This window comes from Mercurialis annua, linkage group LG7, assembly GCF_937616625.2.
Source record: "Mercurialis annua linkage group LG7, ddMerAnnu1.2, whole genome shotgun sequence".
Taxonomy (NCBI): domain Eukaryota; kingdom Viridiplantae; phylum Streptophyta; class Magnoliopsida; order Malpighiales; family Euphorbiaceae; genus Mercurialis; species Mercurialis annua.
In genome coordinates this window covers 7081128-7096344 of record NC_065576.1, presented here as the reverse complement: position 1 = coordinate 7096344, position 15217 = coordinate 7081128, and the positions used below count along the sequence as shown (strand labels likewise).

The following is a 15217-nucleotide window of genomic DNA, read 5'->3' as shown; positions in this document are numbered from 1 at the left end:
GAATAAATTCAGTACGAAAAAAATTTTAATAACCGAATATAATATATTTAATTTTACAAAAATTCTTAAGTAATTTAACTTTAATTATTAATAAAAAATTGATATAATTATAATAAATTTACTAATATGTACATTGACAAGTTATGTTACGAGCCACGTGCATAGCACGTAATGCGAAACTAGTAATAAAAAAGTAGAGAAAAATTTATGAGTTGCATAACAATAATTATATTTTTTTAACTGTGTCATAAAGATAAACTGGACAACTCTATTGGAACGGAAAGAATATATCTTAATATTAATATAAAACGAGATTCAAATATGGAATGTCCAAATTTTTAATTATATAAGATTTCAATCTCATCTCTCTAATAAAAATGTCTCCAATAATCTTAAAGACGTGTACATATCCAATATGGGATAATTGACTCTGACCATTACTGAATTATCCTATTTTTTCATTTCAGTCACTAATTTTTTTTTCAATCTATAAACTTTCATTTTTTTTTCATTTCTGTATTTCCGGCCAAAAATACTTAGGTGGCAGCCGGAAATTGACATGTGGAAACCGGATTTTGCTAGTTTTACTTTAAAAATTTATCACATATATATAATTTCACTTTGAAAATTAATTTTAGGATAAATTATGCATATATGACAAGTTTTCAGATGAAAAAAATTAATTCCGGCTTCCACCTAAACATTTTTGGCCGGAAAATATCAAAATTAAAAAAATTAAAAATTCAGTGATCAAAAAGAAAAAATAATAATTTAGTAACTGAAATGAAAAAATTCAAAAGTTAAATGACTTTCAGGATCAATTACTCATCGACATAAATATGACATAGTTCATCACGAAAATCATTATTTTACACATAGCTAACGTCTCATTAGTTTATTGTACGATTGCTATGGCACAACAGTTGTATTTTATAATTATTCATGTTAGTAACACACCAACACTAAATATGTATTGGTATTTATATAATCTTAAAAAACGTTACAACAAAATTGAGTGAGTCAATAAAAATAGAAAAAATAAATCCAAAAAACTAATGCCCACAAGACATCTATAAGCAAGGACAGCCTTTAGGAAACTTTCTCAATCTCAAATAATTTCCTTATACCATGCATCTATACGTGTAATGAAACAGAGAGAAAATTAAATTAAATTAAATCAAATAAACAGTTTTTCAATCTTCAATCATTTTTTTCCCTTCCATGTTGTTACCCATTTTAGATTAGATTAATATCTACAATTCTAATGAGGAAACTGTGTCCGAATATCGATAAAGACGATGGGCTCGAGACGGTTCTTGAGGTACCGATACCGGAAGAAATGTTTACGAGCATGGGAAGCAATGTGACATTGCGATGGCATAACATGTTGACATGGATGAGAGCTCAAACTTCCGATAAATGGTCACAACCGGTGATCGCCGGTCGGCTTAACGAGCTTCGGTTTCTTCTTTATTTGGTTGGATCTCCTCTTATTCCTCTCCAGGTTCAAGTTGGTCATTCTGTTTACAAGCCTGTCAAAGATTGTTCCATTGTAAGAAATAAACTTCATTAAATTTTTCTCTTTTTTCTAAAACAAATTATTTTGATTTTCAGTATATATCTAACCAAATTGACAATAGATTGTGTAGCTTAATTTGGTATTAAAGTCGTTTTCATGGTTAATAAGATCCAGAATTGGAATCATAGAGGAGCCTATTAAAATTAAGAAAATAAAAGATTATGATGCAATTCATTCTTTTTCATAATTATACAAGAGAAAAAGTCACAATAGGAAAATGGCATTGTTGGTGGATAATTTGCGCCAACAGTCCCTCAATTTTTCTTCTCATCCAAAAGCTACATTTTGGAAGAGTACAATAGAAACTCAAAATTAAAAAACATGACACAATCGACAATTTTAAAAATTTGGCATATAAACCGAAAAAAATCGAAAAAAATCGAGTATTTTTAGATGATTAGGCCAAACAACGTACCCCATTTTGGAACTATGCAAAATCTGTTTTTCTTCCTTGAAATTAACTAATTAAATATGGTTTCAGCAAGCTTCAACAGCAAAATACATAGTGCAACAATACATAGCAGCAACAGGAGGACAACAAGCATTAAATGCAGTGCACAGTATGTGTGTAACAGGTGAGATCAAAATTAGTGCATCAGAATTTCATCAAGGTGACCAAACCATAAATGTGAAGAGCACTGAGGAAGCTGGTGGATTTGTTCTGTGGCAAAAAGACCCTGATTTGTGGATCCTGGAGCTTGTTGTTTCAGGATGCAAAGTTATTTGTGGAAGCAATGGTAAACTTTCTTGGAGACATTCTTCCAATCAACAAACTCCCGTTTCGAAAGGCCCTCCTCGACCGTTGCGCCGATTCTTGCAGGTATCTCGCCTTTCGATTAAATCTATATATGTTGTACCGAAATTTGTTGAGTTCTGAATTTCAACAATGTTTTGTTTTTGAAAAAAAAAATCAAATGTCAAAATCTTAAATTATAGTGAGGGGTATGCAAGAACCGTCTGAAATTGCTTTTTTGAACCGAACCGAGATAGTAGGTGCGGTGTGGTTGCTATTTTTATTTGATTCGGTTTGGTTTAAATTTTTTTAAATTCGAACCGAACTAAACTAGAAAACCAAATATATATTATAACTCGTACTTTTCCACCACATACCAAAAGTTCGCTCTTGTCAGTTTTCACTGTATATAATATATATCGATCACTGACCAACTCAATAAATTTTTGCACTTCATTTTGGTTCGGTTATATAGAGTCATAAAACCATCGGGTTGCACTTCATTTTTGCACTTCATTTTTGCTGTCAAGGAGGAGCAGATCGCTCCTCCTTCCCTGCCAAGGAGGAGCGATCTGCTCCTCCCTGACATGGAAGGAGGAGCGATCTGCTTCTCCTTCCATGAAGGAGGAGCAGATCTGTGCTCCTCCTCCATGGAGGAAGAGCGGGTCGTTCCTCCTTTCGATCGACCCGGAAAAAAATAAAAAAATATAATTTTTTTTTAAAAAAATCCATAGCGGTGTATAAATTGAAAGAGCACGGTGATTTGTCGGAAACGTTTTTTAATTTATTTAGTTTTTTAATAAAAATTTAAAATAATTGATTTGTTGGATTTATTTAAATATTTTTAAAGTTGAAGGACTTATTTGTATTTTTTCAAACAGAAAAAAGATGATATAATCCTTCTATTTAATTATTTTTAATGTTTGCATCCTTAAATTAAATAAATTGTCAAAAAATAAAATTTTGGGTACAGTTGAAAACGAAAAATCAAAAAAAGGGTACAAATGAATTTTTTCCTAGGTCGGGGTATAAACGAAAAAATATTATAAAGTGGGGGTTTATTAAGTAATTAGGCCTAAAAATTATAATTTCATTATTTTTTTAATATTTCAATTTCCGTTCAACATAGAATATAAATAGTGCGTGTCTGAACTCCGAACATAAAACTCTCAAAAATTGAACACAATATCTCAAAATTGATCATAATATTTAATTAATTGATTTATGATAACAGGGATTGGACCCAAGATCAACAGCAAATTTATTTATAGATGCAACATGCATTGGAGAAAAAATCATAAACGATGAAGATTGCTTCATCCTAAAGCTAGAAACAAGTCCAGCAATTCGTGAAGCACAAAGTGGAAATAATTATGAAATAATTCACCACACAATCTGGGGGTATTTTAGTCAAAGATCAGGACTTTTAGTTCAATTTGAAGATTCAAGATTACTAAGTATGAGGACTAAAAATGAGGATGACGTATTTTGGGAAACAAATACAGAATCAGTAATGGGAGATTATAAATATGTTGATGGGGTAAATATTGCCCATAGCGGTAAAACTAGAGTTACTGTTTTTAGATATGGTGAACAATCTGCTAATCATAAGAGACAAATGGAAGAGAAATGGAGAATTGAAGATGTTGATTTTAATGTTTGGGGTTTGATGGATGATTATTTTTTACCTCCTTCTAGCCTTAAAGATGGTAACAAATAGTTTTAATTGTAATAGTTAATGGTTTCAGGAATTAAAAGATTTTGTTCCAGTGTATGTTGATTTTTAATATTTTTGTAAATAAAAGTAGTAAATTGGAAATGATTATAAGCATAATTGCCAAAAAGACAGAAATAAACATCATATATACTTGAGATTTATTGTCTTATTAGTAAAAATAATTATGATAATGTGTGAAAATAATATACTTGCTTATATGGAATTAAAATGAAATTTTTTTGGTATTATATATTAATAATCCGGCGACCGAAAAACAAATTAAAACACTCGTTTAACTCTTAAAAAGGTTAAAAAGAAAGAAAAAGTCCATGCACTAAAAGAGCATTTTCAGAAAAATTCAGACACATTGGTATAATTTTTCCTTCATCAACATAAGGTAATTTACAAGATTATACATCATTTTCCTTTGGTTTCAAAAGAGATTTTGCAGACCCTAATGAGGAATTTGTAGAACAAGTGCTTCCAGTATTTGTGAAACCTGATGTGTATGAAAATTTGCACATATCCAGTGGAGGTGCATAGTACATTGGCACAGGCAATTTAGCAGGAAGACTAGGCAATGGAGCTTCAAAATTCAGAACATTTATCACTTGCCGAATCGACGGTCGATGATTCAAATCAGGATGGCAACACCATAATCCAACGGTCATCAGACATTCTAATTGCCTCTCATCAAATTCACTACTCAAAATTTTATCCACAGCTTCAAGAATTTGGCCTTTTCCATATAGATCCCAAACCCATTCTATAAGCCTTACTTTATCCGGTCCTTGCTTTATATCGACCGGTCTTCTTCCGCAAGTGATTTCGAGTGCTACTACTCCGAAACTGTAAACATCTGATTCTTTACTAGCTTTGCCTGTGGTGACACATTCCGGAGCTAAATACCCCATGGTCCCTGCCAGAACCGTCGTTTGTGAACCGAGATCATGGTCTACTAGTCTTGCTAGGCCAAAATCGCCAAGCTTGGCGTTAAAACTGGAATCTAACATGACATTGCTCGATTTGATATCTCTATGCACTACGCATTGCTCCCATTCTTCATGAAGATATAACAGAGCAGAAGCCAATCCTAACGCGATTTTGTACCTTGTAGGCCAAGCTAACTCGATTCCCCCTCCAAAGAGATGGGTATCAAGGCTTCCGTTAGGCATGAACTCGTAGACTAGTAACAATTCGTTTTTTTCGTGGCACCAACCGATAAGTTGGACTAAATTTCTGTGTCGTAAACGGCTGATGATCCTCACTTCTGATACGTATTCCTTTTTACCTTGCTTTGATCCCCTTGAGACTCTTTTAACTGCAATTTCTGTTTTCGATTGGCTCAAAAGTCCCTTATAAACGCCTCCAAATCCTCCTTCACCGAGCTTTCCTGCCTCAGAAAAGTTGCTAGTTGCGCGTGAGAGGTCGCGGTAAGTGAACCTCTTAGGCCCGGTTCCTTTTTCAAATTCATCATCCATAGAACCATCAACAATTTCATCATCGTTTCCGACACCACGCCGTTTTCTCCGATACACCAACCAAATCAAACCTAAACCACAAATAGAAACTCCGAAACTCGAAGCTGCTAAAGCAACAATGAGTCCTGTTTTGCTTTTCGGTTTTCTACTGATCTCCAAGTTTGAAGTTAAATTCCAAGAAAGTATATTATGTAATTCAACCCAAGAACCGGTAGAAGCCGAAAAACCTACACTTACCAATTCAGGCAAAATTTCCCTCAAATCAACAATATATGAAAGATTAGACTCACCATTAAATACAGGATTTTGAGCATAAGTTAGAAAAACACTCAAATTTTGACTAGTGGAATTATAACTTATCCACGCATTTGCAACTCGGCCATCTTTTATACTGCTAGTCCAGTTGACATATGTGACAGATTCTATTGAATTTATATTAATACCGACATGATTTTCACTCCGATCCCACGAATTTCTGACACTATCGAACTCAACCGCAACAATTTGATTCTTTTTCGACGAATCGAAAGCTTTATCAGGACTGAAAAGTGCCAGAAACCCTCCACTAGAATTATCAGGAATCGGAGAATTAAATGGCGCCATAAAAAAAGAAATTCCGTCACCAAAAGCATTCGGATCGATTGCTTTCATTGTAAAAGAGAAATGTGTAGTGAAATCTGCAAGCTTTTTTGTCCTAGCATCCCAAATCCTGACAGGATTTCTATAACTTGCTCTTCCGACACTACTTGTCAAGTTGTCGTCTTTCGCGTTCTTCGTGAGCTGAATAACATTTTGCGACAAAAACGCATCGCCCTGGAACGATATGTCTGCCATATTTGGATTAAAACTTGTGAAATTAAAGGATATTGAATTTGACAGAGGCAGTGAATACAAGATTAATAAAATGGAAATTGGAATCATCAGATTATGAATTTGTTGGGATTTTAGAAGAGGTGGCATGATTATTGAATTGCATAAGAGAAACAGAAAACTGAAAAGGTGAAGTGGGGTGGAGAGTTCAATGAAAGTTAGTTGAACTATATGCTTGTCTTAAAATGCTAATCTAGTATTAATTATGATTATTTGTGTGACATCAATATATTTAAATTTTAAAGTTTTTTTGGATTTTATGGAACTTGTCTAGGTCTAACTTTGATTCTGAGGGCATAACATATTTTTGGCATTTAATTTCTAGGGGTATGTAAAACTAAACCAAACCGAATAATCGGTTGAAGTTTGGAGATAAAATAATTAAATTAAGTTTTAATGCAACCAAACCAAAAAAAGCAAAAAAAATCAACTAAACCGATTGGTTCAGTTCGATTTGAAGTTTTTTATCTTCTTGTAAATTTGGTTCCATTCGTTTTAAAAAAAATTAAAATTTTAATTCGGTTCAATTTGATTCCAATCGAATGTACAACCATAGTAAAATGCATTCAAAGTTAATTTTATCTAATCATGAAACTCTCATATTTAAATAGCACTTCTCATTTTACTAGCATTTGATTGATGGGAACTTCCCTTGATGGATTATGTCTATATAATATATATCTTTCATGCACCGAATTTAGGTGAGAATTCGAAGTCTAATATTTTATCCTATTTAAAAGATCATAACTAATAGATATTTATTAATAATGAGTTATAGCATAAATGGTATAAATATTAGACAATATTCTATTAAAATCGTAGATTTAATTCTTGCTACTAACGCTCTTCCTAAAAAATAGATATTTGTTCTCAGAAAAGACTTGGTTTAATGCTTAAGCCGACCTCTCATTTTGCAATGTTTTAAGATTATTTTTGACAAATAAAATCATTCGGACGGCAAATAGTTGGGATCACTTTCAGAAGTAATGATCAGATTATTATTTTGCTCAAACGTCAGAATTGTTTATTTTAAACAAAGCTGATTAGCTTAGTTTAAGACGTTTTCATATCTTTCATACATTTGGACCATTATGGGTAAAGGACAGGCAAATATATAAACATATTGAAAGAAAAAAATAGATTAGTTCTTACCGGATTCGTTGGACTTGTGACAAATATTATTAGCTTTTTTATATTTAAAGAATTTTTTTTTTAATTTTTTTTCAATAATATATAATATCCAGACTAAATAGACATTTTCTTAAAGTATAAAGCACTAATTTTAGAGATGCAGACATAATGTAAGGTTGATTTAGCATCAGACTAATCATAGAAGACAAATAGAAGAGTCGCGAGTGTATTAGGTTGGTTTAGCTACATAAAAAAAGAAGAAGGATTAATTATTTGCATATTAAATTCCAGATTTTGTGTAGTATGTCGTTTTATGACGTCTTTTTTTTTTTTACAAAGCGGCGCCGTTTTTTACATATTTTTTAGTTTTTTTGGGTGAAAAAAAAAACTATAGGCTTCACAATGCAAAAAACGCGAAAGATTGGAATGTGTGGCGCGACATTTTAAAAATGAAATTAAATCGCTATAAACGTGAAATGTCGAAATTTAATATGCAAATAACACTAAAAAAATAGACACCGCAATTTTAAACACTTACAGAATTAAAACCAATTTAAATTTAATGTATATATAATAGGACAATAAACTGGTCAATCCATTAATGACATAATTAATTTTATATCTAAGTAAGTTATACACATCTAACCCGTTTAAAAATAACTAACTATTTTTAACTAAATATTATTTATTTAATAATTCTAAAATATAATCATTTTTATTATATTTATATATTTAATGTCATATATAATTTTAAAGTTATTTATTTAATAGATCGTGATAATTATATTTGTATTATATGAAATAAATTTACATATTATTTAAATTATTAAGTGAGTTTAAATGTGTCATTTAAACAAGTTGCTCATTAAAACATTTATTAAACATATTTAAATCGCTATTAGCGTGATTTGTAATTACAATACAAACTTTGGAACTTGATAACCTCAGTAACCAATTTTTATTTTATGGCAAACTCGTACACCGACCAATCATGTAACAACACGTGGCTGTATATTACAATGTCCATACTAGTTTTTTTTAACTCGATGTACCAATTTGCCAAAAAAATAAAAGTTGGTTACTAACATTGTCAAATTCTAAAGTTCGTGTTGTAATTGCAAATCAGAGTAAAGTTTGTAATTTAATTTGCAATTAACCTTTTTATAATAATAGTATACATTAAATATTATATTTTATAATTTTATCTTTATTTTATAAAATTAAAATAAATTGTATAGAAACTCTATTATCATTAATGAGAATAAAATAAAAAAATATTTTTTTAATTTTTATGTGAAATCAAATGAGATATATAAAATGGAACAAAAGAAATATTTTGTATGATTAAACATGTTGTGTTTGGACTTATATATCAAATTATTAATTAGACCAAATGAAAATAAATTTAGAGATTAAGTTGATTTTTAGGGCTGTAAGAACCGGCAAGCCGGATTATGAGGTGTTCATGTTTGGTTCGTTACATGAATGGGGGATGTTCATATTCTATTCATGTTCTTTCGAGTTTCGAATAAAGTGTTCATGTTTGGTTCCTTCATACTTTATAATGTTAATGTTCTGTTTGTGTGCATTTCGTGTTCGTTACTTTAACTGCTAAACGAACAAGTTCGCAAACATGCTAAATGTGTTTCTAGGTTGTGATCGTTTAACAACTAAATAAATGAATATGAACATGAACGTGAACATGAATCAAAACAAATGAATACGAGCTATTTTTAGCAAATTATTATGAGGCCTCTCATATATATCTTAATTCACATTTTTGCCCCGCCTATTTGGAAATCAAATGATATGAAATGTACTTTATTTCCGTCAACAATTTAGTCCTTCCGTTCAATTTTTGGTGTTAGTCAACTGAGTTAAAGGATAAAATTTTAAAAATAAATTTTAATTTAATTTTTGAATTTATATTTTTAATATGTCTAAATTAAAAGGCCAAACTATTTTTTAAATTCAAACATATGCATCTTTTATCAATTACACAAAAAATTTAAATTTTTACAATTATGTCCAATTTGAATATATATTTTTGTAATTGTGATCAAAACTTTGAATTTCATTATATCTAAACCTTTACGTATTTTTCAATTACAATAAATTTTAATTTTTTTCTCCAATTTCTAAAAAGAGTTATTATAAACGTTTGGTCGCAATTGATATAAAAAGCAAAAGCTTGAATTTAAAAAATGAAACTTAAGTTTGGTCACAATTGCAAAAAAAGACTTTCAAATTGGACATAATTGAAAAATTTGGTCGTAATTAATACAATACGCAAATGTTTAGATTTAAAAAAATAATAAAGCTGAATTAAAATCATATTATTATGAGATATAATGAGTTAACGACTTCAATTTTATTTTTTAATATTTTTTATAAAAGTTTTAATTTTTTGTTTGTTTTAAAACTAAATTAATTAAAAACATTTAAAAATAAGAAAGCAAAAATTAAATAAATTAAATTTATTGAACCATCAAATTTTATTAATTTATAATTTTTATTTATATTTGTATCAAAAATAAGTTTAAGAACTAAAGTGAAATGAAACTCTTTTAGTTAAGTTCGTTGACTCAATTGACTGACATTATAAATGAACGGAGGGAGTGAATCATTGATAGAAACAAAAATAAATGACTATTTGTTTGATTTTAAAATAGAAATGACAAATGTGTGAATTATGACATATATAGAAATTTTAGAGTAATTTAAATTTTGTTTTCTTTTGTCAAATCTACACGTCTTTATAACTAAAGCTACATAATTTTGTTTACAATTATGTAGTTTTACCGAATTAAAAAGCTATTTCATATTTAATTTAAATTTAATGGCAAAAAAAATCCAAACCTTTACGACTTGTTGCAATTATATTCAAACTTTTTAATTTTTACAATAATATCCAAATTGCATTATTTTGTTGCAATAATATCCAAATTGCACTTTTTGTGTGAATTTTTTTGAGTTTATTGCCATTTTTTGGGAATTTTACTATATTATTATACATCAAAACATAATAATAGCCTAATATTTTAATTGAAAACAACAAGTTTAGCCATCAATTTGACTATTATTGCTATAAAAAATGCAATTTAGATATTATTACAGTAAAAAAATGCAATTTGGATATTATTGCAAAAATGAAAAGGTTTATATATAATTGCAACAAGTCGTAAAGGTTTGGGTTTTTTTACCATTAGACCTTTAATTTAAGAGAAAATTAGGAAAAATACTCTATTTTTATAAATATTTACAGATTATACCTCAGTGATTAAAAGATTCTGAAATTACTCTCTATTTTATGGACATATATGTCTTTACCTACATGGGCGGTTTTTTTTATTTTAATGACCCAACCCATTTATGTTTATACTCCCAGTTTTCAAATATTTATGTTTTTACTCCGTGAGCAGTTATCACTCTTCCCTCTCTTTTCTTTCATTCTCTTTCAGTTCTCGCTTTATTGCCGTTTCTTCGTCTTCCATTTTCTTCTTTTCTTCATCGATTTTGATTCTTCGTTTCTGGTTCTCATTGATATATCTGTGTTTTCTGAATCTTATCAGTGCGTTTGGTGAGTAATGTTTACATTTTTCAATTAATTTGTCTGTAATCGTTTTTTAGGTTTTTTAGGCATTTTTTTTTTATTTTTTATTTAAATTTTTCAATTGTTTGTTCATATTTGTTGATTTTCTCTTTGTATTGTGTTGATTATAACTGATTTGTGTTTTATTTTCAGTTAATCTGACATCATGAGTGATTCCGATTTGAATAAAACAGTAACTCAAATCATTAGACAAATGAAAAGGCCTGTCACTGTTGATAATGAAGTGGAGAATGTCGTTAATTCTCCTGTCACTGTTGATAATGAAGTGGATAATGTCGCTAATTCTCCTGTCACTGTTGATAATGAAGTGGAGAATGTCGCTAATTCTCCAGTTCGAAAAAGTTTAAGAATCAAAATGTTACATGCAGTTGAAGTTCCTGTTTGTAAGACTGAGAAAAAATCAAGAATGAAGAGGAGATGTCACGACCCATTTTCATGAATCGTGACCGGCGCTAGGGTATGGGTATGGTTGTACCAAAAACCCGTAGCTAGCCTTGCGGATAACCAACTTATCATTTAAAAACAATGTACCTGCAGAAAACCACATGCTCGGGGGCAACCGAGACTTCAGCCTAGTCTAGCAGTACAATAAGCAACATATATTCCAAGTATACTTATTTAGAATTTTAACTCCAACAGTATGGCAATATAATATAATTCCATAAACACTGTAATCATGCCAAAACTGATAAAATAATAGTTGGACCAATCCAACAAACAATAGTCAAAACTATAAACGTAAGACTAAGACAAGAATAATATGAAACTACTACTGCGGTCTAAGAGTTTAAAATAGTTCGACTCTTTTATTCTGAAAATAAAATAAAAACCTCTGAGAAAGAAGAAATGGAGATCGACCAAAGCTCAAATCATAAACCTGGAAAATTTGGGAAAACAACGGGGTCAGATTTACTGAGTAGAGTTTATATAACCATTTACATTTATTAAGTTAAAAACCTTTAAAACGTTTAATAAAACATTTTCATTATGGATTATCAATGAAACCCTAAACCACAATTCTAAATCCATTGTCGTGTCGGTGAGACGTATCTCAATAACCGACCCCGACTATCACTTAATAAATAGTGAGCCCAGGAGACGTATCTTCCACCGGTGCCCTCACTAAGGTGAGACGTATCTCAAACCTACCTCATTACCATAATCATTACCGGTGCGCACGCAGTCCCGATGATGCCCATCGAGTAGCACGTTCCAAATCAAATCCACAATGCCGAAAAACAGTTCGAAAGCTGTTTATACATATAAATATACAAAATATAACATTTGCTTAATAAAGAGGTAAATAGAGATATAAACTCACTGTTTGCTAAATCCACGTGATCTTGACAAGCAATCTAACTCTGGTTCGCCTCTGAAGTACGAACAGTCGACGGGTCTAGACAAAATATAATATAACAATTAAAAAAAAAACAGACCCTAACTCTAGAGAGTACTAGACACCACATAGGACTAGCACAAACGACAAGTCAATGTAAAGTCAAGTCAGAGTAATCATAAAACTCAAATAATAATAAAGTCATAAACAATCACGTCTATTGAGTTCCCGTCTAAATAAAATAATCCATTTCAGAAATATTATTTAATATTATTTAAATAATAAATTAATTTAAATTCCAAATAATGGGTTAGCCGAGTTACTGATAACTACCAAGCTACCTCACATGTCGGGTGACTCAAGTCAAACCCGACCCAAAATATTTTATCAAAATTATAAACCGTACTTTATAATTTTCAAATTAACAATTTGATAAAATAATAAATCAATATTTAAAACGGAACTCAATAACTTAAAACTCAAGTAATCAATAGTTACTAACGATTTATATTTAATTAAAATAAATTAAGAAATTGTTTAAAATTTTAAAACGTCAAATTGACACTTTCTAGTCAATAAATTCCAAAATTCAATAATTACCCGAGTAATTATAAATAAAAATATTATTATCGTTTCCCGATTATTTTATAAAACAATTTAATTTTAATCAATATTTTTAAAGAAACCATACCACAAACCCATTATTAATGAACAAAACCAAAAATTAAAACATGATTTATAACCAATAGAAATTACTATTAAAACCCATAATCATTAACAATTTAAAAGCCCAACAATTTCAAAAGAGCCTCTACCGCCCAAACCAACACATCAACTTCTTTAACATGAAACAAAATTGCAGAAACATGAAACAGTGGCCTCATTTTATAATTTAACAACTTTAATGATTCTCTAACAACAAGAACAAAGTAATCAAACAATATTAGCTAAGATCATATCAATATAACAATAACTAGAATAAGAAACTGAGACACATTGCCGAAACAATGAATCATGAAACTCAAAACCAAAAACAAAACCGTAACCTTAACTAATCATCAAATAACACATGATAATATCAATAAGAACAATGAAACAATGAGTAGAAGCAATGTATGGCATCCAAAGATCATCACATGAAAATAGTGGATCCAGAATGAAACAATAACAAAATAACAACGACGAGATCTAAGACAACGCAATCATAAATTATTTAAGAATAATCAGTTTACAATCATAGAAACACATGAACAACATCATATTTGAATTTGGACAGAACGGCAGAAAGATCATGAACATAAACAGTAACCATACTCTCAAAAGCGATGAATCGACGCCGCCTAAAACGGAGAGATTTACGTACCGTTAAGCGAATCAACGCGTTCAATTATTAGAGGATGATGTAAACTGATGTCGTGATGAAGCAAAACTCAAAACGATACTAAAACAAAAGAGAGCGGGTTAGGAAACCGGACGTGACGATATCGAATAACTCATGAATTGAGAATGAGAAACTTACCAATATCAAAGTTCACGAGAGGAATGAGAGCGTAGGATTTCAGCGTTTGAAAGTGAGAGGGCTAGGGTTTGGTGATTTTGAAGGTATGCAATAGGGTTTATAAGAAACGTATAATTAAAAGGAATTCACGCAACTGTTGTAGATAACATAATTCATGTTAATAGTTTCCATGGGTTCTTCATATTACTATCATGCATGGGCTTTTATGTTAATAATTAGCATGGCCCAAGTTTAAACATAATCATGGCCAACTTATCAATGAATCATAGGCCTAAGAGATTAATGAATGATAATTAATTTAATAATAATAATAAATTATCTAAAACTCGACGGAAAAATTTAAAAAAAATAAAAATAAAAATAATTCAAAAAAAAGAAATATTAAGAAAAATACGGGATATTACATTCTCCCCAACTTATTAAAAATTCGTCCTCGAATTTAAACGCAAACAAAATAAACATAACAACACAACAAGTACTGAAACAATCAACTAAATCACATAAGTAACGATACACGTACATCAAGGAAAGAGGAAAGGGTAACGTTTCCGCATATCGGACTCCGTCTCCCAAGTGCACTCCTCAACAGAATGATTCCGCCACAGAACTTTGACCATCGGAATCTCCTTGTTCCGTAACCTACGCACTTGCGTATCAACAATCTCAACTGGCTGTTCCTCATAGGACAGCTCCTGGTCAATCTCAACACTCTGAGGCACAATCACATGTGAAGGATCTGAGATGCACTTCCTCAGCATAGACACATGAAATACAGGATGCACTAAAGACATGTCTAGCGGCAGAACCAGACGATAAGCCACAGCTCCAATCCTTTCTGAAATCTCATAAGGACCAATGTACCTCGGTGCCAACTTTCCCTTGACACCAAAACGAACCACGCCTTTCATAGGCGAAATCCGAAGAAACACAAAGTCTCCCACCTGAAACTCGATGTCTTTCCTCTTCGGATCTGCATAACTCTTATGCCGACTAAAAGTTGTCTCCAACCTCCGTTTTATCAACGGTACCTTCTCTGAGGTAATCTGAATAATCTCAGCACCAGACAACTTCCGCTCGCCGACCTCTTCCCAGCAGATAGGAGATCGACACTTGCGTCCGTACAGAGCCTCATAAGGTGCCATCTCAATGCTCGCATGGTAACTGTTGTTGTAGGAAAACTCAATCAACGGCAAATGAGTATCCCAGCTACCCTGAAAATCAAGAATGCACATCCTGAG

The 15217-nt window shown here is 30.9% G+C and overlaps 2 protein-coding genes and 1 long non-coding RNA gene across 3 annotated transcripts; 1 reads left to right on the top strand and 2 right to left on the bottom strand.

The window, feature by feature from the left end:
- Window positions 1–1164: 1164 nt before the first annotated feature.
- LOC126656388 (uncharacterized) lies at window positions 1165–4138 on the top strand. Its single transcript, XM_050350956.2, has 3 exons — window positions 1165–1552; window positions 2061–2399; window positions 3547–4138. The coding sequence occupies exons 1-3, from the start codon at window positions 1265–1267 to the stop codon at window positions 4030–4032; spliced, it is 1113 nt and encodes a 370-aa protein (XP_050206913.1). The 5' UTR covers window positions 1165–1264; the 3' UTR covers window positions 4033–4138.
- Window positions 4139–4359: 221 nt separating this feature from the next.
- LOC126656190 (L-type lectin-domain containing receptor kinase IX.1-like) lies at window positions 4360–6546 on the bottom strand. The gene has a single exon (XM_050350697.1). It carries the CDS (start codon window positions 6468–6470, stop codon window positions 4440–4442), a length of 2031 nt encoding a protein of 676 aa, XP_050206654.1. The 5' UTR covers window positions 6471–6546; the 3' UTR covers window positions 4360–4439.
- A 5090-nt stretch (window positions 6547–11636) lies between these two features.
- Window positions 11637–14166, bottom strand: LOC126654822 (uncharacterized). Its single transcript, XR_007632712.2, has 3 exons — window positions 13980–14166; window positions 13824–13901; window positions 11637–12520 (listed from the first exon to the last, which is right to left on the bottom strand). It is a non-coding gene; the product is annotated as an uncharacterized LOC126654822 (long non-coding RNA).
- Between the last annotated feature and the right edge of the window lie 1051 nt (window positions 14167–15217).

Excerpts from the sequence above, each read along its gene's own strand:
- LOC126656388 (XM_050350956.2), top strand. The coding sequence starts at position 1,265 with ATGAGGAAACTGTGTCCGAATATCGATAAAGACGATGGGCTCGAGACG. Across the intron at positions 1,553-2,060 it reads CTGTCAAAGATTGTTCCATT|CAAGCTTCAACAGCAAAATA; the intron begins GTAAGAAATAAA and ends ATATGGTTTCAG. Across the intron at positions 2,400-3,546 it reads CGTTGCGCCGATTCTTGCAG|GGATTGGACCCAAGATCAAC; the intron begins GTATCTCGCCTT and ends TTATGATAACAG.
- LOC126656190 (XM_050350697.1), bottom strand. The coding sequence starts at position 6,470 with ATGCCACCTCTTCTAAAATCCCAACAAATTCATAATCTGATGATTCCA.